General features: G+C 41.3%; 1 protein-coding gene across 3 annotated transcripts in view; it reads right to left on the bottom strand.

Moving 5' to 3' along the window:
* Positions 1-10,217: 10,217 nt before the first annotated feature.
* PLS3 (plastin 3) overlaps positions 10,218-24,500 on the bottom strand; it is an 80,328-nt gene continuing 66,045 nt past the window's right edge. For all 3 annotated transcript variants that reach the window (XM_011216839.3, XM_034649221.1, XM_019792919.2), the window contains exons 9-17: positions 23,295-23,437; positions 20,623-20,718; positions 16,723-16,918; positions 15,473-15,551; positions 14,589-14,703; positions 13,973-14,106; positions 13,517-13,640; positions 13,159-13,283; positions 10,218-11,461 (exon numbers count right to left, since the gene is read on the bottom strand). In XM_011216839.3, the coding sequence (XP_011215141.1) occupies positions 11,329-11,461; positions 13,159-13,283; positions 13,517-13,640; positions 13,973-14,106; positions 14,589-14,703; positions 15,473-15,551; positions 16,723-16,918; positions 20,623-20,718; positions 23,295-23,437 (1,145 nt within the window). In that variant the 3' untranslated portion in view covers positions 10,218-11,328. The remainder of the gene's footprint in view (positions 11,462-13,158; positions 13,284-13,516; positions 13,641-13,972; positions 14,107-14,588; positions 14,704-15,472; positions 15,552-16,722; positions 16,919-20,622; positions 20,719-23,294; positions 23,438-24,500) is intronic.

The following is a 24,500-nucleotide window of genomic DNA, read 5'->3' as shown; positions in this document are numbered from 1 at the left end:
TAATTCTTGGTTGTGTTAGTGGGATTTTGCCATTTTTGTAAATACCTCTAGCCTCCAGGCACTGTTCTTAAATATAAAATAAGCAGGTGTGTCAGAAGGTGGAGCACTTAATTCTTTGAAATTTCAGGATCCCATTTCTTTAGCTAAGCCTTGGGTCTCTCAGAGCCAAATTAATATGTTAGAAGGATGTGCCACTGGGTTGGGAATTTTGCAGTGTTTTGCGTTGTACCTGGTTGCATGGAACTTTTCTTGAACTAGTATCAATCTTACTCATTCCATGACCAATTTATCCTAGCACGGGAGTCTTAGAGGTTAGCTGGCAAGCATTCTAACAGCTTTTTTTTTTTTTTAAGGATTTTATTTATTACTTATTTGAGAGAATGAGAGAGAGAGCAAGTGAATGTGCACAAGCAGGGGGAGGGGCAGAGGGAGAAGCAGACTCCCTTGCTTTGCAGGGGGAGCCCGATGTGGGGGATGTGGGGCTGGAGCCCAAGACCCTGGGATCATGACCTGGGCTGAAGGTAGACACTTAACCAGCTGAGCCACCCAGGTGCCCCCCACTCCAACAGCTTTTAAGTGCTTTACCAGTGCCTATCAATTGTGAGGTTTTGGCTTCTGAGATTCCTATTAGCAACAGATCGAGTATTCGTTTCCTGGAAAGATTTCTTTACAGTGGCAGATGTCCTATGGCTGTTACTAGTCTAACTTGTGTCGGCTTCGATTTTGATGTGCCTTTGGTCAAAACCACTGGAACTTTTTTCTTTTTGTAAAGATTTTATTTATTTTGAGAGAGAGAGTGAGAATGAGAGAGAGTGAGAGAGAGTGCACGAGTGGAGGGAGGAGCAGAGGAGAGGGAGAAGCAGGTTCCCCGGTGAGTAGGGAGCCTGACATGGGGCTGGATCCCAGGACTTTGGGATCATGACCAGAGTCAAAAGCAGATGCTTAACCTGACTGAGCCACCCAGGGGCCCCAAAACAGTCTGAGTCCCCTAGCGGTTTACGAAGTGGACTTACCTCAAGGCTTTGTGAATCCCCTAACGGTTGCCATCTTGCCCTTAGATTGAGGGAGACCCATTAACTTCCCTTGTTGAAATAATCCTAATTCAAGCAGACTTACTGTTTCTGGCTCTTGTGCACAATTCCTGAGACTGGTAAGGACCTTCCAAAGCTTCTTACTTTGTAAGATGAGCTCAGCCACACACCCAAATGTTGGGGCCCGCTAAGTCCCACCTGGAAAAAATCTGGAGTCTCTCCTCCACCAACTTCTCATACCCCATGACAAATGTGGAGTTTCCCACACCCCAGTCTTCCGCCCAGAGGGAAGAGGACAGACTCAGGAGCTCCGAACGCAGATAAGCCGAGATGCGGAGCCACCCACCAGAGACCCGGAGAGCTGCGGAGGAATCAGCGTCTTCACCGACACCTGGCAGCCCGCCCCAGAATCTTCCACCCCTGTCCTCGGCTTCCCCTCGTTGCCCAAATCGTCAAACGACAGAACTAGAACAGTTTAGCAACGAGTCTGACGTCCTTTATCCGAGGGAAAACGATGCACGGTTTGGGGGCAGCCGGGGCCTCACGGGCGGGGGACACTCTCCCTGAGGATTTGGGGCAAGAGTCCACCACCCCCGGAGCCGTAGAGTTGGCAGCTGGCACGCAGGCCATGATGGGGAAGGACGGGGTGGGGGTTCCTTATAAAGGCTGGCGAGGCCTGTGCTGGGCCCTTCGGCCAAGTCGCTAAAGCTGAGTTGGAGGATTGGGGCAGGAGTAGGGTCGGTTTCCTTGACAGGCGTTTCTCCTAAGTGCAGGCTGACTTACGTTTAAATTCGTGATGTGGGCCAGCCCACTGGGGCGGCCCCGTTTTGTGGGTCCTGGTGTACGAATGATCCTCATCAACAGGTACAGCAAGAAGGGCTTGCTCTAGCACCAGTCGCCCCTTGACTGGGTAAGAGCTGATCAAGGACTATGTATGTGATTGTCCGTAACAATCCTAACTAGTGAGTTTAGACTAGTTGTCTTTCAGAGTTGAAGCTGTGTTACTTGGGATTTTTGTTAGGGTCAAGGCACGTTTTGGGCCATGTTTGCCGGAGATACTGTCCCTCAAGGGGGAATTGCCCCTTAACAGAGCGTGTAAAAAACAGAGTCAGTTAGGCCTTCTGGGAGGTTTTTTTCTTCTTCTCTTTAATAAGCTTGTGGGGCGCCTGTGTGGCGCAGTCAGTTAAGCGTCTGACTCTTGGTTTTGGCTCAGGTCATGATCTCAGGGTTTTGGGATCGAGACCCAAGCGAGGCTCCAAGCACTCAGCGTGGGGTCTGCTTGAGAGTCTCTCTCCCTCCCCCTCCTGCTCACACTGTCTCTGTAATATAAATATATAAATCTTAAAAAATAAAATAAGCTCATGTGCTTGGAAGTTTCTGGTGGTATTTTTTCCAGAGAAACATGATCCACTGGAGGGATGATACTTTTCAATATATAAAAGTAAATAGTTGGGGTGCCTGGGTGGTGCAGATGGTGAAGCATCTGCCTTCGGCTCAGGTCATGATCCCAGGTTCCGGGGTGGAGCCCCACGTGGGGCTCCCAGCTCAGCAGGGAGTCGGCTTCTGCCTCTCTCTCTGCTTGTGCTCTCTCTGTCTCTCTCTCTCTGACAAATCAATCAAATTGGGGCACCTGGGTGGCTCAGTCAGTGAAGCGTCCGCCTTTGCCTCAGGTCATGATCCCAGAGTCCTGGGATCAAGCCCCTGGCTCCCTGCTTGGCAGGGAGCCTGCTTATCTCTCTCCTCCTTGTTGTGCTCGCTCTCACTATCCCTGTCTCTCTCTCAAATAAATAAAATCTTTAAAAAATAAATAAAATCTTAAAAAAATAAAAGTACACAATTATCTGAAAGTGTGCAAAGTATCTAATATCACAATTATCCTGAATATATAGGATAAATTAGTGTATGGCTGACCAGTGGAAGCCTCTTCATATAAAATGTAGTGCCCTAGTTGGGAGTAAACTGTATTGGGAATATGAGTATTATTTATCACAACAGGAGTAAGCCAGTTTGGTTTCCCTAGTGGTAAATTTCTCCAGTGAAGGTAAAAATTCAGCAAAGTAGGGACTGCTGTATTTTCTGAAGATAATAAGCTGACTCTCGTGGTCAGGGGAGCCTCCATAGTTTTGTCTACTCCCGATTTTTTGCTGATCGTATTATAATAGCCTTATCAGAAGCATTCTGATAGTGTGAAGTCAAGGTCTACTTTTATAAGGCTGAAGGTGAGTATTAATGATAATGAGAGAAGTTTATTAAGTACCAGAAGGAGCCTATAAAAGGGAATCTGCCTTCTGAGATGTTTAAAGGGATACGAAATTACTGTGAGCAGCACCTGGTGGAGGATGTTAGAGGATGTTAGATCTAGCCATTAGTTAAATTCAGAGCAGTTGCTGTGGCCTGGGAAGCAAATGTATAGAATTTTGTTTTCCCTCAAGTTCCAGAAGACCAATGGGGGAGCCTGGGTGGCTCAGGCGGTTAAGTGACCAACTCTGGGTCCTGGGCTCTGTACTCAGCATGGAGTTGGCTGGAGATAGTCTCCTTCTCCCTCTGCCCCTCCTCTGCTTGTGTGAGCTCTCTCTCTAATATAAATGAATAAAATCTTAAAAAAAAAAAAAAAAGAAGACCATAGGGGTTCGAAAATAATAAGATGAAGATAAGGGAGATCATCTTAGTGTTCTAAAGGATATAAAATATAATAGTATTAGAAGGGCAAAAGGACAGAAAAAGAGTGTTGAAAAATCAGAACATTAATCTCATTCGGTCATCTTGGGTGGAACCCGTTCCCTTCTGAAGTCGGGAGCTTGTTTTGTTGTCTTGGGCATTAGTCGTCCACTTCTGCTGTCAGCAGCTTCTGGAGAATTCCTAACGACCTTCAAGTGTAAGGTCTTCTGATGGAATGGATTCCAGTGGTGTGGGAGGAAGTGATGTATATCTGTTAAGTTAGAAGTTTTATATACTTACAAAAACCCAAGTATCAATATCTTGGAGTTCTACCGATATGCCAGTTGTTGACAATACCAAGTAACAAGATATTTTTTTAATCGAGGCTCAAGGGAAGTTTTATTCTGTTGCCTGTTTCAGAAGGCAAATCTCCAGGTCATGCAGAGAATATCTAGGTGTATCTTTTGACAATGTACCTTGTATCTGGTGGCCATAAAGCTGGAGATATTTTGTGAGTCTCTAGGAATATTCAGTCACATTAGCCTGGAATAGAGTAGATTCTGGGATTGGAAGTAAGATTCCCGAATGCATGAGGCAGCCTTTTATTAACATATAAGGAGATAACTTGGATCCCTGAGAGGTCTGGTCTTGCTGCTGTCAAGACCTAATGGCAGTACTCTGGGTCTGGGAAGTTCAAGGGTTTTGAGAGCTTTTGCTAATTATAAGTTTAGAACTCTAGTAATTTTCTTTATTCTTTTTAAATTAGAATATGATAAGCACAGAGGAATTTCTGAGTAAAATGTGCTGCTTTAAAGGATTTTAAAATGGCAATACCAGCAAAACGTGTGTCCCTGTCACCAGAGTGTTGTGGCCAAATCATCTCTGCTATTGAGAGAGACATCATGAAGCATTTTCGCTAAAATACATTTTTATCACGGTTATCCTCTTAGATAATGGCAAAGCATCTCAAGGTCTTTTCATTCACCATTTATTTTACAGGGGTTCCTGGAGAGGTCAGGAAATCTTTTTGTTTCTAAGCCATGTTGACATCATGGACTAACCTGAAATCATATTTACTATCCAACAAAATATCCTCTTTTTTTTTTAAAAAAAAGATTTTATTTGAGAGAGAGAACAAGGGGAGGGGAGAGGCAGAGGGAGAGGAGACTCTCCGCTGAGCAGGGAGCCAGACACTAAATAAAATCTAAATAATAATAATAATGAACTATTATACTCTATTGATGCATAGTTGCATCGGAAGTTAAACTCTTCTGTCAAGTTTATCATCATCATTAGGACATTTGACAGACAAAAGCTCTTATAATAGCTTTGACTTCATTAAAAGTTAGAAAAATGTATTCTTATTGCCCTTTCTTGTATAGGATTGAGGAGCAATCTTTTCGTATTCTCTCATGGCCATTTCCGGAAACCCAAAGATAGTTTAAACACAAAAGACATCCTAATAATTTTATTTTGTATTGTGAATTTGGAGCCTGGGTTTGGGAAATGCGAGATCAAGAATCGCTGTTGGAGACAAGGTTTAAATCTTAAGTATCTAAAGACGAGACATATTTACAATCGACATCGCAAAACCATACTAGATTATAGCGAGTTGAAAGCTGGGAGCCTCCAAGAAAAAGCGGCGGCGCAGTGTCTCATATTCGCCGGGAGGGGGAGATGTTTGTTCATTCCGGGATTCGGACCGCGTTCATGTGTTGCCCCCTTCCTCCCCAACACAGAGGATGTGGGCCGGCGAACTGGTTTATGCTGACCGAGAAGAGGCTTCGCTGTGAGTGGCAGGCCAGCTCCCGTATGTGAGAGGCTAGTTCCATTTTTTCATCGGTGATGTTGGACTATGAGAAGACTGTCTTACACATATTTTAAGTCTAACCTGCCAAGACTTACGAGGAGCCCTTTCCTTGAAATGTAATGAACTCAGCACAGTTTTTGAAATAGGATTTTGAAACCGGGAAACAAGTATGGGTCAAACCGGGACCTCAAAAAGGAACAGGCAGGATTTTTTTTTTTTTGAAACCTACCTGGCCCTTTTCTCTCCAGTTCAACTTGTCAGAAACAAATCACCAGCTAAAGTACCACTTCATATTGGGGATTTTACTCACCACCACCCCTAACCCCTACACATTCTGTTTACCACTGTCAAAATGTATACTTTCTGACTTTGTGCCCCTACCTGATACAAACTTCCATTGCTACATTTTACTTTATGATAATGTTTGTGTCCCAGATACACAGCTGTAGTGCTCAAGAAAAACAATGTGTTTCATTCACATTATTCAGGCCTTAGAGCAGGTCTCTATATTGTTGAATTGATTAATTACTGATGAAACATAGTTTAAGAGTAGACTCAACAGAAAAATACAACTTTGAAAACTTCTCCATCCTCGGGAATTGTGTTGAATAAAAAGTGGTGAAAGAGGAAGACTAAAGGCCTAGGTTTCTTCACTGAGGGACATTTCATAAAGTGAACAAAATCTGAAAAATTTGGGGCGCCTGGGTGGCTCAGTCGGTTAAGCATCTGACTCTTGGTTTGGCTCAGGTCATGATCTCAGGGCTGTGAGATCAGTCCCACATCAGACTCTGCGGTCAGCAGGAAGTCTGCTTGAGATTCTCTCTCTCCCTTTGCCCTCTGCTCCCACCCCTCTGCTCTTGTGCGCAGCGCGCAGGCAGGCTCTCTCTCTCTCTCAGAATAAATAAATCTTTTAAAAAATCTGAAAAATTCCTCCTGAGTCACTGCAGTTCCTACACCTGGTGTTGAATGGTTTTATACAAAAAATCTTTCACAAATACTATGTTTTCCAGTAAGTGGTTGTCGTCTCTATCTTGCTGGTCCTTTAAATACACCTTCCCATATGGTATTCCTAGGAAGGTATGTACAGGTACATAAAGAGACAACCACCTCCTATTAAATAAGCAACGATTGTTTTTGTCTTTTTAAAAAAATTGACTTTATTGTGTTAAGAACATTTAACATGAGAGCTACTCTCTTAATAAATTTTTAGGTTGGAAAGAAACTTTTCCTATTTGCAAATTACATACATGATTGTAGAAAATCCCAAAGAATTTACAAAAAACCACACTCCAAATAAAAGGAAATACTTAGGTATAAACTTTTAAGAAATGTATGGAGTTTGTATCCTGAAACTTTTAAAATGCTGATTAAAGAAATCAAAGACCTAACTAAATGGAGAGATACACCATGCTCATGGATTGGAAGAGTTAACCGAGTAAAGATGTCAAATTTCTCCCCAAATTGATCTATCGATCTTGCACAGTTCCTACTAAAGTTTCAGCAAAAAATGTTCTGTGGACGTAGAAAAGCTTCTAAAATGTATATGGAAGAGCAAAGGATCTAGGATATCTTAAACAATTTCGAAAAAGAAAAATAAACTGGGAAGAATCATTGGACCTGATGTGAAGGCTTATTATGTAGTTACATTAGAAAAGACAGTGTAGCATTGACAGAGGGTTAGACCCATAGACTGATAGAACGTAACAGAGAACTTACAAATAGATGCAGGGGTTAAGGATGAAAGGTGGTAGTTGTGGCTCTAAAGGGGTAGTGCTAGGGAGCATTGACTGTGCTGGTTGTTCCATGAACCTACACACGATACAATTGCACAGTACACACACACACACACAAATGAATACATGTAAAACTGGTGAAATATGAATAAGCTCTGGATTACACCAATGTCAATTTCTCTTGTTTTCTTGGTTTTTTAAATTTATTTTTGTTTTTTGTCCCCCCCCACACACAATTTTCACTGTTTACTCCTTTCTAGCTCCTGTGGTTTTGTGGGTTTTTTTTTTTTTTTTGAGATATCATTGACATTATATTAGTTTCAGGTGCACGATGTAATGATGTAATATTTGCATATATTGTGAAATGATCACACAATGTCTAGTTAACAACCATCACCACACACAATTACAACATTTTTCTTGTGATAAGAACTTTTCAGATTTACTCTTTGAGCAACTTTCAAATATGCAATACACTGTTTTTAGCTATTGTCACCATGCTGTATGTTACATCCCCATGACTTATTTTATAACTGGAAGTTTATACTTCTTGAACCCCTTCATCCATTTTGCCCACCTGGTTCTTGATATTTGTACTATAGCTATATATTATTATTGGGTGAAACTTGATAAAGGGTGTATGGGACCTTTTGTTCATGTTTTTAATACTTCCTATTAACCTATAATCATTACAAAATATATAAAATGGCTCACCCCTGAAAAAAGCCATGTTACCTTTTCAACTGTACCCGTTTAACAACCCCACAAACTCCTACGTGTTCATTTATTCAGGTTTAGAAATATTATTTTGCCTTATTAATTGCCAAGAGTATATCTTTTTTCTTTCTTTTTACTATTAGACAAATCCAGATTGTGGGGCAATCTACCAAAACAGGTCTGAACTGTTAACAAATATCAATGGCACAAAAGACAAAAAAAGGTAAGATTGTTCCAGTATCTTAAATCTTACAGAACAGACACTTGACAATCAAATACAATACGTACATTTTATTAAGAACATCCTTAAACATATTTTTGGTAAAATTTGGAAAATTTGAATGTAGACTGTATTAGGTATGATACCTATGTTAAATTTTGTTGTTGTTTTTTTAAGATTTTATTTATTTATTTGACAGAGTGTATGTGCACAAGCAGGGGGAGCAGGAGAGGGAGAAGCAGGCTCCCCGCTGAGCAGGAAGCCCAATGCAGGGCTCGATCCCAGGACCCTGAGATCATGACCTGAGCCGAAGGCAGACGCTTCACTGACTGAGCCACCCAGGTACCCGTAGGTTCATCAGTTTTAATAGGTGCACCATTCCAAGGGAGGTGTCGATAATTGAAGAGGCTATGCACATGTGTTGGGGGGCGGTGGTACCTGAGAACGCTGTACCTTCACTTTGCTTTGAACCTAACGCTGCTCTAAAAATAAAGTCTACTAAAAAAAAAAAAGAAAAAAAAAGCAGTCCTTAGTTTCAATTGCATAACCCTCCTTACTTTTGAGAATCAGCATTCTCTTTTTATGTTCATTGGCAGATTGTAATTTTTTGAATTGAGTAATCAACTCCTTTGCCCGTTTTTCTTTTCTTTTTTTTTAAAGATTTTATTTTTCAGTAATCTCGACACCCAATGTGGGACTTGAACTCACAGCCCCTGAGATCAAGAGCTGCGCGGTCTGCCGGCTGAGCCAGCCAGGCACCCTTTCCCCCCTGCTAAGAATTTTTTCTTTAGCAGGAGACAGGTCATAAGATGGGATTGTCCCTATCAGTTACTCTGGTATATGTTTTCAGACTTGCCTTTTATTTGTTCACTGTTTTTATATTAAGAAGATTAGCCTATCATATGGGTACTCTAGACCAAATGTTTGTCTCCCCCCAGTTTAATCTCCCATGTGATGGTATTAGGAGGTGGGGCCTTAGGTCATGAGACTGGAGCCCTTGTGAATGGGATTTGTGCCCTCATCAGAGACCCCAGAGAGCCCTCTTGCTCCTACTTCCACGTGAGGTAACTGCTAGAAGATGGCCTTCTATGAACCAGGAAGTAGATCCTCACCACACTGCCATCTGCTGGCACCATCTTGGGACTTCCCAGATTGCACAACTGTGAGAAATAAGTTTGTTGTTTATAGGCTACCTAGTCTGTATTTGGTTATAGCAGCCCAAATGGACTAAGGCAATGGGACTAAACTCCCCCCCCCATCCCCGGTCATCTATATTTTGACTTTATTATATTGATTTATATAGTTGTGGGGTTTTATTTGCCAAAGCATAATTGTCAAATTCCTTATTCTTTTATTTTATGTCTTTGGGGTTTGTATCATACTCAGAAAAATCTTTCTTACTCGAGCTATAAATACACAGTTATTTACACCATCACCACGCAGCTCATCAAAGGACCGGATTATGTGTTACTCATTCACACAAAGCCTTAAAATGGTACCATAAACTACTGGTTGTCAACTAGGGATGATTTTGCCCCACATGGGACCTTTGGCCATGTCTGGAGACACATTTGTTTTATGCACTGGGGAGGCGCTACTGACATCTTGGGGGTAGAGGCCAGGGAGGCCAGCATAACCTCCTGCAATGCACAGGACAGCCCCTTCCCTCCTCCAGCAAGGAGCTAGCCAGCCCCCAAAATGTTGATGGTGAGAAGGATAAGAAAACCTGCCAGAACCCATCTCCCCTCACTGGTTATTTGGATCTCCCATTGTTTAGGTCTTCTGTATATGACAGAACACTGGAAAAATTGAGTGGGATGGGAAAGAAGGAAATAAGGGAGGAACTGGATAAGGAAATTATGGTAAACTGGAGAAAACCCTCTGACCCCACTGGGACTCTCCTTCATTTGGCCCCTGTAATTCAGCTCCAAGAGCTTAAATTGAACAGACGTCATTTTGTACAGTACACCAGAAAAATAATATTGGGGGGAAAAATCTGGCAAACAGGACTGGCAAACCACGAAGGGGCAGAAACATGAGGAGACTGATTATTATGTAAATGCCTTTATTTGAACTAATACATTGCTACCAGATTACATCACTTTTCAGAGTTAGAGTAACATTATGATCTTGGAAACTATAGCAAACAGCTTGACAAAGCAAGAGTACATTACGTCCTACATATATATTTTTATTTTTTAGTGACCACATCTCCTTGTTTTAGGTGGAAAATTAGAAAATTTATGGTACGTTTAGCATGCTTGGCCTACCACATACTGTCTACGTTCTGAGCACACTCTCTCCTCAAAAGTGTCATATTCAACAGCATTTTAAATCTAAAGAGAGAGTTTGATGATACAGGCTTTGAAAACAAATAAGCATATATTGAACCAAGGGTTTGAAGACAAAATATGTCAATTGTTTACAGCGTGGGTGTGAGAGGGTAGACGCGAAATCAAGGTACACCTTTCCTCTACCTACAATGTATGGTTTTTACTTACTTGAAGACCCCTTAAAAAAAGTAGCAAAATCAGCAGTCTTATTTAATGTAATCAAAATATTCTTAAATGTACAAAAAAGATCACGTAGAAAGAATACTGTAAAAAGATACTGATTTCAAGAATAAAAGAATACGAAAAGCTTCTATTACATTCTGCACAGCCAGTTACTTCTGCCAATGCTCAGTACTACAAAGATAAGCAAAGTATACTCCTATCCAAATACCCTCTGAGCACAGTTCTTGAATACGAACTAGCATCCTGGATGGAAAAGCAAAATTATGGTCTAAAAGTATTCATATCCAATCATCTAAGCAAGTCCGAAGAGGTGGACATCCTAAGGGGGCCAGAGATACACAGACACAACATAGAGCAAGGGGAAATGTCACGGGCAGCGATCTAGGAGGAGAGAGTAAATGATTTGGCCGTGAGCGCATTTCAGGTGTGCCTGACAAATTCAACTCTGACTACAGGAAAGAGGAGTTGTTGCCATTAAGACTCTTTCCCCTGTGAGCTCTCAAGATGAGGAGTCTTGTTCATTGAACCTGTGAGTCCTGTCAGTGGCCAACAGTTCCTTAAGCCATGAGCACTTCATCTGGAAAGAGCTGACCTGCTAATCATGCACCTGGGAGCAAGGCTGTTCTTATTCAAATTGGTGACTTTACACCCTCTTCATTCCCCGGCCCATCAAGCACGCAAACACGGTCATGACCATCTTGGGCTTTACTTCCACGAGGTCTTCCGGGAGAGCATACACCCTGGCTCCGATTCTTCTAGCCATTGACACCGCGTACCTATTGTTCAAGGGAACAAAAATCCAGATGAACCTCTTGTTAGTAAAGGACATGATAGGAGGCATCAGTTTCCTCTGGTACAAATCAGTCGCCTGGGATGCGACACTTTCACACTGAAACTTCATGTGGCACCATTTGACTTCCTGTTGTTTTCGGTTTTGTTTTTGAGGTCACTCTTAAGTGACACCCGATTTTTTGGCTCTATGTCTTGGGACTGATTTTATTCGCCCCTTTTCTGCAATGAGAATTAACTTTGGAGCACTGACGTGATACAAAGATGAGAAAAAAACCAACTATCTAAATTGGGCTGTACAATCAACGTTGATATTTTCATTGAGCATGTAATGGGAAAACAGATGCTCTCGTGTGATCCTAGAGATAGGGGACAGAAGACTGTGTCACATGTCCAAATCCAAGCTGCTCTGGGAGATGCAGTGAATTCTTCCACACAGTCGAGGGAGGGGAGAGAGTCTACAAGGTGTGGGGACAGTGCGGTCAGAGCAAGGACCGGAAAGGGTACACAAAGGGCAGAAAGAACTGATGTGGCCAGCTAGGGCAATCTGCAGGGGCACCCTTCAGTTAATACATGAGAACTTTCTAGGGGTTTCATAAACATAAATCTTTAAAGATGATCAAGTTTCTGAAAAAGAAAGGTTTTCAGTGGGCTGATTTTTAGTGTATGCTAGTCTAGCTGTCATGGATTGCCTGTAAAACCAGGCCACAGTCTAGGTCTTTGGTGAAGAAGGGAAGTGACAGGTGGAAAAGCCCTTCTCAATATTGCTGAAACGCAAAAAACTTTCTTTTTAAAAAGATTTTCCTTATTTATTTGAGAGAGACAGAGCACAAGCAGGGGGAGGGGCAAAGAGAGACGGAGAAACAGACTCCTCACTGAGCCCAGAGCCTGATGTGGGACTCGATCCCAGGACCTGGGATCGTGACCCAAGCCAAAGGCAGGTGATGCTCAACTGACTGAGCCACCCCGGCGCCCCACAAAAACTCTCGGGGCAGAGTTTCAGTGGCGGCTTAAACATCCTGCTCATTTAGGGACCAAGATAATAAACTCGACATACGTAGTAAAGGCGAACTGTGCATAGTAAAAAAAGACATTCATAAATAACACGTTTCAAAAAAGAGTTAGAAGAGTATTATCTATGGCATGAGTATTCTTAGCCCATTTTCTCCTTGTTGTAAGATAAACTATATTATTTCAGTTTCGTTAAAGCAACAACTGATCCAGCTACAATGTTAGGCACAGGGCTAGGCTCTTGTATCTCGTATCCATTTCAAACTCTCTAAGTATTATTGCTCCCATATGTACTGATGAGGAGTCTGAGGCTCTGAGAGGCTTCCCTCAGGTGACACATTCTTGTTTGTTTGTTTGTTTTTTAAAAGGTTTTAAAATTTTATTTATTTGAGAGAGAGAGAGAGTGAATGAGAGAGAGAGAGAGAACACGAGCCAGGGGAAGAGGCAGAGGGAGAAGCAGACTCCCCACTGAGCAGGGAGCCCGACATGGGACTCGATCTCAGGACCCTGGGATCATGACCTGAGCCGAAGGCAGACAGTGAACCACCGACTGAGCCACCCAGATGCCCCTAGGATGACATGATTCTTAAGTGGTGAGCCTGAGCAAGAATGCCGAGCTGCCTGGCTACAAAGCCGGTGGGTATTAGTCATCATTATCGTCAGTGTCTCTTACTTGGCATTATTGTGCTTGTCGTCTTCTGTCAGATTGCCACTCTTAACAAGGTCATAGTTTATGCAGCCTGGCTGGATGGCATCAATTAAATCCACAACTGCCAAACTGGAGCTGATCGTCTTGTCCTAGTGTCAAAGGACAATAAATCCGAGAGTTTCAGTTTGTACAAATGAACCTATGATTACTTCTATCAAGTCGCCATACATCCAGCCCAGGTGAAGAGAACCTTGCTGCTAGCACAACCTTGCTGCTAGCACAACACTAAATCACACCAACAAGCCAACCAAAGGCTGTCCTTCCAAATGATTGATCCTTTCTGGCGCACATAATGTTTAACCGTCAGATGTGCAATTCTTACCTTAAAACTCTGAATGGAAGTTGATTTTCCAGCTTCACTCAATGTTCTGTTCACCCAGCTTACAATGATGTCATCATTAGCTTTCTGCCCGTCTCCAAGGTCTTCCAGAACATTGAGGGTGTATCTGGAAGGAGAAGTGGAAGAAAAGGTCCCAATCTACTTCAGGAGAAAAAACAAATGCACCTTTTGTACTAGTCTGACAGTGGCCATGGCCTTGGGTGGTACTCGTTGTCATAATGGATGCGTATCAGCATTCTCGTTAAAAGAGGTCTTTTTCAAATGGATAACATGGGCTGTTCAGAATTTTTGCATCTATCCGTTACTCAAGCTCACTTTAGAGTCTAAATCCAAAAGCTTCCAAGGCGTAGTCATTGACACATCTACCTGAAAACAGCAAGGACTGGCTCACAGACCGCTAGGAAGTGGAGCTTTAACAGCTAAAACGGGGTACCATACCTTCTCATCAGCTGCCAGACCAAAGCTAAAGTCAGAGTTTGGTTTCCATCATTCAGGTCTTGCCCTCCGATCCCAACCAGGGAGAATTTGGCAGGATGCTTCCCCAATTCAACAGCATAGTTGCAGTTTTCTAGCTGTAAACCCACAAAAAGTAAATGGTTGAGGATTTTTCATCGACTTCAGCTGCCTACGCGTGTGAGTACGCATGCGCTTCTGGGTACTCAGCACCTCGAGATAAGACACCATTCCTGTTCTCAAGAAGCTCAGATGCAAGAGTTTTCCAAACAAAAGAAATGAACTGAAGAATAAAAACAGCCTGTAACAAATGCATGCAGCAAACTTCATGATCTTTTTTTTTTCTTTTTAAAGGTCGTTTGTTTGTTTATTTATTTATTTATTTTTAAGATTTTATTTATTTGACAGACAGCGAAACAGCCAGCTAGAGAGGGAACACAAGCAGGGGGAGTGGGAGAGGAAGAAGCAGGCTCCCAGCGGAAGAGCCCGACATGGGGCTCGATCCCAGAACTCCGGGATCACGCCCTGAGCTGAAGGCAGATGCCCAACGACTGAGCCACCCAGGCGCCCCAACTGGGCCACCCAGGCGCCCCTGATCTACCTTTTTCATGTTGGCTCCAAGTTTCGGGTATGGAGGTTTATTAACCTTACTCCAGTCAACAGGAACTTTAATGCGCTCATACAACTGCAAGATTACCAGGGCGTCCTGTAGGTCGCTAGAGATTTAAAAATAATTTGATCAGTGTTTTCAGACAGCTGGGCCTTTGTTTCCTTAAAAACAGTAACAGTACACTGGCAACTAACACATATAAAACCACAGATCATACCCAAGGCTCATCTTTTCTATCAGTCTGTCCTAAACATAGAGCTAACACCATCCCATTCACTTAAAATACTCGTCAGCTTCTGGTTTGCAAGGTACTATTCTAGAAGCTGGGCATGTAGGACGAAAATCCCTGGCCTTACACTAGAGTCAGACAGACAGTGAGAGAGAGAAAGAGACAATAAACAAGTAAATGAATCAATAGATAATTTGATTTGGGGGTGTATATAACTCCTATGAAGATAAAAGAACCAGGGTTAGGGTTACGGAGTGTTGGTGGTGGTCAGGGTCTGAATGTGTGGCTTGAATATACATTTGAGGCAGAAAAGAACATTCCAGGCTGAGAGAACAGTGAGTACAAAGGCCTCAAGACATCATGGATGGCGTACTTAAGGCATTCCCCGGTCTCTGTTTCAAAGTATAAAGGATCTATTCCATAGGGTGTTAGAAAGACATTCATACACTCTTTCACTTAAAGATCATGTAGAGAAAGACTCTGGGCTTCTGTGTATTCGGAGAATGGTAATGGATGTCACCATTTCACATTTTCCGATCTAAATAGCCAGTGTAAACGAACATCTAGAAGATGTTTAGAGCGGTAATTCTTTCTGCGGCATCCGTTCATGATGTTCCTAACTGATAACAACAGTAGAAAGGCTTACGCATAGAGATGGTTTACATGGGGATTAACACCAAGAGAATTCATCCAGTTACGGAAGGTTCTTTCTTCACGAGTTTCTCCTATTAAGAATATTCACAAAATTTCTATATTAATTAAACACCTTGTATACGTACATATAATATCAATTCATAGTTAAGATTATTTCATTTCCTCTGTACAAATCTAGAGGTTTTCTCCAATATGAATCTCCAAACATTCTCTCTAAATACATTCTCTCTAGGTACAGGCTTATTTTAAAAAATTTGTTGAATTTATTTTAAAATCGAAGAATACAACTTTATAATCAGTTAAACAATTTAGAAGTTTATGAATTTTTTATAATTTCCTCCCCCTTGTAAGGCTTCCTCAGTATCTCTCCAAATCCCCATACCTCAAAAGTAACTGCTATTATCAGTTTTACATTTAAAAAATTGGGGGGGGGGTCAAAAAAATTTTGGGGGGGTGGTCATATGAACCCTCTATACTCATGAATTTACACTTTCCCTCTACACATTTATAAATTCTAAGCTACACACGAGCACTCCTTGTTATGTGAAACTTGAAAAGCACAAAATTTAAAGATTTTAAAGTCCTGCCAATGGATAGTCAAGGTATGACTATTACATTTGTGCATTTTTGAATCTTACACTTCATGCATATATAATCTGGAAAAGGTAAACTCTGCCTTCCCCAAACTTAAATAATCGGCATCCATGATTATGATCATTTTAAAGATTTTATTTTTTAAGTAATCTCCACACCCAACGTGGGGCTTGAACTCACAACCCCAAGATCAAGAATCGTACGTGATACCAACTGAGCTGGCCAGGCCCCCCCATGTTATGATTTTTTGAGCAGGTGAGTAGAAACGGAACTGGGGCTAGTTCTGTCTGGTTGGTCTGACTGTGGAAGAATGAAATAATCCTGTAAACTGATAGGTCAAATTTAATGTATACATACATTTTTCTGGTGAGAGGTTTAAAAGGTGACCTATTTCTAAAATAGTAAAATAAAACAGTGTTTACTAAGTGGCCTTAAGCTAGGTGATCCTTGACTACTTTACAAGTTTCCCGGTATCACCCCTTTTTATCAGCTACCACTTTTTACTCAGCCCTCAGGTCTACTTCCAGCAGAGATTTGCTAAAGGAAAGTGGAGAAGGAAACATTAAGTCAAGATCCTGGAATCATCATGGCCTATGTATTCCTGGTCTGGTATCCCGCACATTAGAATGTGAGAAACCTTCAAATTACCTTCCAGTAGAGTCCAGTCAATATCCTGGTTCTCTGGCTTGGTTAGTGCCGGGTATTTATTAAACAGGTTAGCCACAAAGGCTAAGTTCAGTTTGGGATTTCCACTGACAACATCAGCAGGGGTAACAAACTGTCTGCAACCTAACTTGTCTGCTTGTTGAAGCATACTCTCAGCTCTCTTCAAATCATCTGTTTCCTGTTGAAGTAAAATAAGAAGGCATCTTTTAAAAGGCTATACTAAAAATATAGAAATGTTTCCCTACAATGATAGGCTGGATGTACAATTCTACTTTCTCTTAGCCAACATATGGTACTTTTTATAAAATTGTTTTGAATGCAACAGCAAAAAAAAGTTGGCCGTATTTGAGTGCAGTACCTCAAAAACACACTGGGTGGCACCATATCATTTATCTAAGGACAGTACATTTAGCCCAATTGGGATTACATCTCTCCTGTGAAAGCTCAAGAAAAAAAGCTAAAACTGTTCAGATTTTTCAACTGGGCCCTAAAAAGGCATAAGACTGAAAAAGATAGAGAAATTATGAGAAAGTATTTAAAAAATAATCATCAAGAGTAGCAGTTTCCAATAATTTCAGGTTTAAATTGCGTATTTCAAATTGTAGTTTTCCTCTGCAAGGATTTTTTTTTTTTTTTTTTTTGGTTACGGTTTGTTTGACTTAACTTTTCCACCCAGGCGGAAGCAGAGTTGCTCATTTCTGTAAGGAATACTTACTTCCAACTAATTCCCATGACTCCTAACTTGTTACCTCTCCCCCCCCCCAAAGAGGAGTGCCCAGCTCTGGATTAACACAGGGTTTGGTGAAGAATTTAAGTTATCTAATCATTTCAGCCCGATGTCAAAAATACAGTTTCTTAGGCACCCACTATTCCCACCTCCCAGGCCTACAAGTGAAAAACCTGGAGCCACAGGAGGGGAGGAACGGGTGCTTTTGGATCTTCTGTTTCCAGTGACCTACACTTGGAAAGGAACAGAGCTGCACTCTGGGCACTTCCTACATTTACACACTACAGTTTTGCCCCAGGGGCAAACTAAGCACTTCTACGGAACAATGTCATGGGAGAAAGGGTTTTACAATCTGGTGGGAAAAGAGGAGATAAATGACACTTGAGGAAGGTTACTTTTAAACTAAAGCTGCCCAGAATGTATAATTTGACAGTCTTAACTTTGTCTTCAATGGGTGATGCTATCTTTGATCGATTTTAAACCTCTAGTGAGGTGCCTTGATTGTGCAGGACTCCAGAACAATGTGTGTTTATTGTGTTACCCTTGTTACCTTCTGCAAAACAATCAGTAACCACCAGCAGATGGACAATGGAGTGGGATTCAACCTTTCTTCAGGGTTCTCTCTGAGCATAGTGAGTTCCTCTCATAGAGCCTATTTTATTTCTTGCAACCTGTCAGTTAGTACACTTTAATATTGTTTGCTTTACACTATTCACCAACTTATTTTAAAATCCTGTCTTTATTGATCATCTTGGCATTCCTAATGAAGCATTTATAATACTGGAATAGAAGGAAGCTTTAGAGTAGACAAAAACAAAAAATTTTAATAGTCAAACAGACAATAGTGAAATAAAAATAATCAAATAAAAAAAATATATACGCAAAAAGAACTTCAGCCCCTACTTCACGCCATAGTCAAAGTGAACCCCAAACATTATATTTCTAAATGTAAAACCTCAAAGTATAAAACCTCTAGGAAAACACATAGGAAGAAATATTTGGTACCTTGCGTTAGGCTAAACTTTCTTAGATACAACATCAAAAGCATGATCCATAAAAGAAAAAAGGACTAAACTGACTTTGCCAAAATTAAGAACGTCTGTTCTTTGAAAAACACTGAGAGAAAATATTTGCAAATCACATATCCAATCAAGGACTTGTCTCCAAAATACACAAAAACACTCAAAACTTGCTAATAAAAACAATGCAATTAAAAATGGGCAAAATGTTTGAACATGATGATACATAGATGGCAAATAACCACATTAAAAATGTTCAACATCATATGTCATTAGGGAACTACAAATTAAAACCACAATGACAGATCATTCGGCACCTGTTAGAATGATTCAAGTTAGAAGGACTAACCACACTAAAGTGTTAGTGAGGATGTGGATAACTGACTGGAACTTTTATATACTGCCGGTAGCAACGTAAAATTGTACAACCACTTTGGAAAATGAATTGGCCGCTTCCTAAAAAAGTTAAACATACACATACCCGATTACTCAGCCATTTCATTCCTAGGTATTTACCAAAGAGAAATGAATGCATACGTTTATGCAAAGAGTTCTATATGAATGTTCAGTACCAGTTACATTTGTAATAGCCCCAAACTGGAAACAATCCAAATGCTCATCAACAAGTGCGTGTGTAAACAAACTGTGGTATATCCATTCATCAGAATATAATTCAGCAATAAACAAGGAATGCATTTATGATACACGTGACAACATGAATGAATCTCAAAATATTATGCTGAGTGAAAGAAGCTAGACAAAAATAAAAAGAATACATACTGTAGGAGTCCATTTATATAAAACTTGCAAAAATTCGAACTAATATAAAGTGAAAGAAAGCAAATGAGTGGTTGCTTGGGATGGGAGAGTACCGGATGGGAGCCAGAAGGCATCACAAAGGATCATGAGAAAACCTGATGTGACAGTGAATATAAAAAAATCAATCATCAGTCAGGCCCTAAAGAAGGTTATAAGGCTGAAAAAGCTGAAGAAGGACACTGACCAACAAGGGAAAAGTGTGAGCAAAGGCTAAGAGGTAAAATGAGTATTGGGGGTGGGGGTGGGGGTAGAGACTCGTGGGCAAGAGCACTGGTTAGCAAACCTAGAGCAAGACTGCGTAGGACCTTAAATGCTAAGCAGAACACTTCAGACTGAAGTCTAGAGTCAATGGAGAATCCTTGAAGGATTCTGGGGACGGAAGAGACAAAGGAGTGTTTGAAGATCAACCAGGGAATACTGAATGGAGAAGAGCTGTCTCGAAACCAGAATCAGTTCGTGTACTGGTGCCATTTACGCAGACATAAGATCACCTGGCGAGCCTGCCCAGACAGCTCCCCAGTGCACAGGACAGCTTCTCATCCATACCAAGTGACCTGAACCAAAGAGTCTCACGTTCAACATACAGACAGAAATATAAGCACATAGGTCAGCTACAAATTCAATTCTGATAAGGGCAGTGTAAGTGGTTTAGCCCATGTTATCTATCTACTCGATCCTACTGCCTAATAGGCTAGAAATACGGATTCTCTAAATTAGTACAGTGCATTCTATATCGAACAGGTACAAAGAACGTACCGGGGATCATAGAAACTTGAGACTAAATCATCTAGTCCAACTCCTTTCTTTATGGATGAGCAAAGTGAGATCCAATTTGGGGAGGAAATCTGTCCAAGATCACTGAACAAATGAGTGATGTAACCAGGGAATATGGTCCATGAGTGAGTCCCCAAGTTGGATATCAGGGATCCGCAACTTGTAAACATATTCATGTTATTCTCAACACAGGAATATCACAGATGCATATATGAATATCTTGTCATTACATCTCTCACTGTGATTATAATCCAAACACTTGGAAAAGGTGAGTTTCTAGCACTTATCTCTCCACCCTTTCTTTGAATATTTTATGCAATCAATATAAACCAATAGTGCCATCATTATGGAACTCACTAATAAACTATCGAAATATACCAAGCTAATCTTTCTGCCTTTGAATGATACCCACAGCAATAAATTTTAAAATAATGCTCAAAATTGTCAATACCATTACATGCAATTACAAAAATTTTTGTTATTTAGAAGAAACTGACAATCAATTTGTAAGACTGTAGCATTCAAATGAATACCTATACTTACATTGAAACCTGACATGTTAATATCTATCCGTGGTTCACCTTCCTTTTGTCCTTTTGGTGCAATTTGATTGAGAAGATGGAAATAGGCTTTGGAATCCTACAAATGAATAGAAAATCTTGGTGAGATCACATCTACGAAGAATGAATGTATCCCATTGTCCCATGTTTGGAAGAATATTTGCATTGGATTTTGTGAGAATATATGGCACAAATCTCTGTCTTCTAATCTATCAGATCTTTCCCCAGAAAAGTCCATCTATCTGGCCTAATGTCTGCCTCGAATACGGATAACTGGATGTTATCATGACTTTACAATTGATTAACATTACCAATACAATAATGCTAGTAAACACATAACTAGTTCTGTACCTTCACTGAATTACTGAAGTCAATAAGCTTGGTAGATAACACAAGCAAGAAAAGAAAGTAGGAGCAGAAATCCAGGAAGCATAGGGAAAGAGAAAATAGACAGGTTACATCACTACAAAACACAATATATACCATAACTTATGGAGATTAGCTATGTTGAAGATGTATTTGACTGTAAATTTAAATGACATTTTTAAAATGAGTAACACTTGAGTTGGTGAAATAACATTTAACCCTGTATGACCTGAATATCATTAACCAAATCAGATATTTATTTTAAGTAGGCTCCACACCCAGTGTGGAACCCCATGCAGAGCTTGAACTCATGACCCTGAGGTCAAGCAAGACCCGAGCCGAGATCAAGAGTGGGACGTCTAACCGACTGAGCCACCCAGGCGCCCCCTGAAGATTTTCTTTTTGTTTTAAGCTCCTGAACTCATTCGCTGTTTGAATGTTTTTACTTGGAATCCCAGTCACTCAAAGTGGCGCTGCTCACAGGGGGGTAGGCTAGGTGAATTCAGGCTGTTATGGGCCCTCCACAGAAGACAATTTGAAAACCATTGTACCAGGGCAAACACTTAACAACAGTCTTCAACACACATGCCAAGTAAACTTCTGCCTTTAGGGGACAGAAACTGGAGTCAAGACTCCTTAATCCTGTTGTTGGAAGATGACCTTCCCAGCGGTGATCGGTGGGGAACCTTGACTATGACTGAACCTTGACAGTCCAGACAGGCTTATAAAGGAATGCTTCTCCTAGTAAATTCTGCAGATTCTGTGCATCCTAATCCCCTGGGGGAAGCTGTTCAATATACAGATTACTGGGTCCAACCCCAGACCTGGCAAATACGAATCTCTGGGAGCTGCATCTTCAGTGAGCCATCTAAGTGAGTTGGATACAGAATGCCAGAAATGATTCTAAGAGCGGGGAAAAGCAGGTGCATGAAATCCACTTCAGAGCCATTCATGAAATGCTAACCCAGATCCCACCATTAGCGGGCACAGGACTTGCCTCCCCGTAATAGGGCATTACCATCATGAAAACGCTTTTGCTTACGATTTCTTCCTAATGGTACATGAACAACTCACAATCAAAGCCTATGCCCTTGAGAAGAATGGGTAAAGAGCAGACCCAGCACTGTCCTTCTACCCTGGAAAGGGCTTTACAGGTGAAATCACACTTGAAGTATAGATAAATTGGAAGCTTTTTTTCTCCACGTTACCGAACAATCCTCTGCTTTTTAAAAAGATTCAAGGCAGGCTCCATTTTTAAACAATACTTCCCTTTGTACATTTCAAGGATGTACAAAGATGTTTTCCCAGAACAGAAAATCCATTTAAGAGTGATTTTCGAGAACACATCTCATGCACAAAGCAAAAATATACCTGGCCAAACATCTTGTGTAAGTTAAAAGAAGGGGTGGAGGCCTGCTGGTCTTATAATTTGGGAGCTATCCTTAATTTTCCCTGGAGAAATCAGTAATGTAAATATCCCATAACTTCCTCTCCCCGTTGAGCACATCGACATGATCACAGACCATTGTTTTCATAGCCCTCTGGGACAGTGACATCGGGTGAAGATCCTTGAATTTGTTCCCTGGGTCCCAAATACTTTGGATTTTGGAGAGAGTCGAGTCAATGAGTGAGAACTCTCTGGTATTTTTGCTATGGTGATTTTGGCCCTCTCTCTGGGAAGCTACCAACTCTCCTTCCTCTGCTAGTGTTTTCCTTACTGCTTGTGAGCAGCAAACGCCAAAATGTAACACAAGAAATACTGGCAGGTCTTTTATGTGACGGGTCTTGTGGTTAGAGGTGGGCTTTGGTAGGAGGGCCCTAGGGCAGGGGCTGAGGTAGGAGACACAGGGATATATAAGAACTCATCACTACCCCCATGAACTCAATGCCTAAGGTGGGAGCACATGATAGAAAGAAGCCAAATAAGAAAGGGCAAGGGGAATCTTGGGGCCCTTTCTCTCTTCCAGGACTTACTAACAGGTATCCTGGGGTCCGGGAAAGGCAGTTAGGAAGAGAATGGTCATGGCCCACCCTTTGATACCCCATGTTTAACAGACAGCAGAACAGAGAGCTTTAGGACTAGAATACTTTGACCCTTTCCCACAGAAGGAAAGCTAGACTCAGCGCCAGTACTCTTCACTAGGTTTCAGCTCTCCTGAAATCTACCATCAGGGCGGAGAGCCAACAAGACCTGGAGATATCCTGGCAGGATTTTCCCTTGTCTAGCTGGGAGGAAATCACCCAAGCCATCGCATACCCCAAAGGCGTGATGGTTCTTTGTGTGGTTACCTTGATGTCAGCACTGAAGTTATTAATTTTTTGCCAGCCCGAGTTTTCCAAGTGAAAGTTTGCCCATCTGAGTAGAAGCTCTTCCGGAGACAATTTCATAAGCTCCTCCAAAGTCTCACCATCTCGAAGCAAGGCGGCCAAGGCTGTAAGAAAAAAAAATACCCCACAACCAATATATTATATGACAATGGTCATTACAAGCTCATTTAGTCTTTGGACACTCAGGTAACAGAGGTGCAATGACTGGTCTGACCTAGTTCCTCATTTTTAGGTACTGATAGTCTAATAAAAGATAATATATCAGTAGATAATTATACAATGATCTAGATAAAGACACTGTGTTATGAGAATACATAGCAAATATATATTATAATTTATTTTATTACTTTTCATGTTCCAAATGGCAAATAAATTACAGCTTTTAAAACATTTCATGTTATGTCATATGTTTACCTAACTTGTCCTTTTCTTGTTTGTTTTAAAGATTCTATTTATTTGAGAGAGACAGAGACTGTGATGGGGAGGGATGGGGGGGGAGCAGAGGGAGAGGGACAAGCAGACTTTCTGAAAATCCCACCTCGGGGCTCAATCCCACAACCTTGAGATCATGACCTGAGCCAACATCAAGAGTCGGGCACTCAACTGACTGAGCCACCTAGGCACCCCGAAACCCTAGGTGCCCTGAAACGCTACAGTATTTATATTTAAGTATAATTAATTGACTCTAGAAGGGTCAAATCCATTTTAAAAATATGTTCATGTTTCAAAGTCATCTCTACACCCAACATGGGGCTCAAACTCACAACCCTGAGATCAAGAAATCACATATTCCACTGAGCCAGCCAGGCGCCCTGGGTTAAATCTATTTTTATTTATTTATTTATTTATTTATTTATTTATTTATTTATTTATTTTTTAAAGATTTTATTTATTTGAGAGAGTGAGAGAGACAGAGAGCATGAGAAGAGGGAGGGCAGAGGGAGAAGCAAACTCCCCACTGAGCAGAGAGCCCAGTGCAGGACTGGATCTTGCCCAGGATCATGACCTGAGCTGAAGACAGTCGCTGAACCGACTGAGCCACCCAGGCGCCCAGAGCAGTCTACACTTTCGCATTGTTTTAGGAGTAAGTTGTGTAGGCCTAATGCAATAATTACCTCCCATGAAATAAAAGGAGGTTTAGCTTGAACAAGAAGACTGAAACTACCT

The sequence above is a fragment of the Ailuropoda melanoleuca genome, chromosome X (genome assembly GCF_002007445.2).
Source record: "Ailuropoda melanoleuca isolate Jingjing chromosome X, ASM200744v2, whole genome shotgun sequence".
In the NCBI taxonomy this organism is placed as follows: Eukaryota; Metazoa; Chordata; class Mammalia; order Carnivora; family Ursidae; genus Ailuropoda; species Ailuropoda melanoleuca.
Note: the sequence above shows the minus strand (reverse complement) of the source record. Positions and strands in the feature narration are given on the sequence as shown.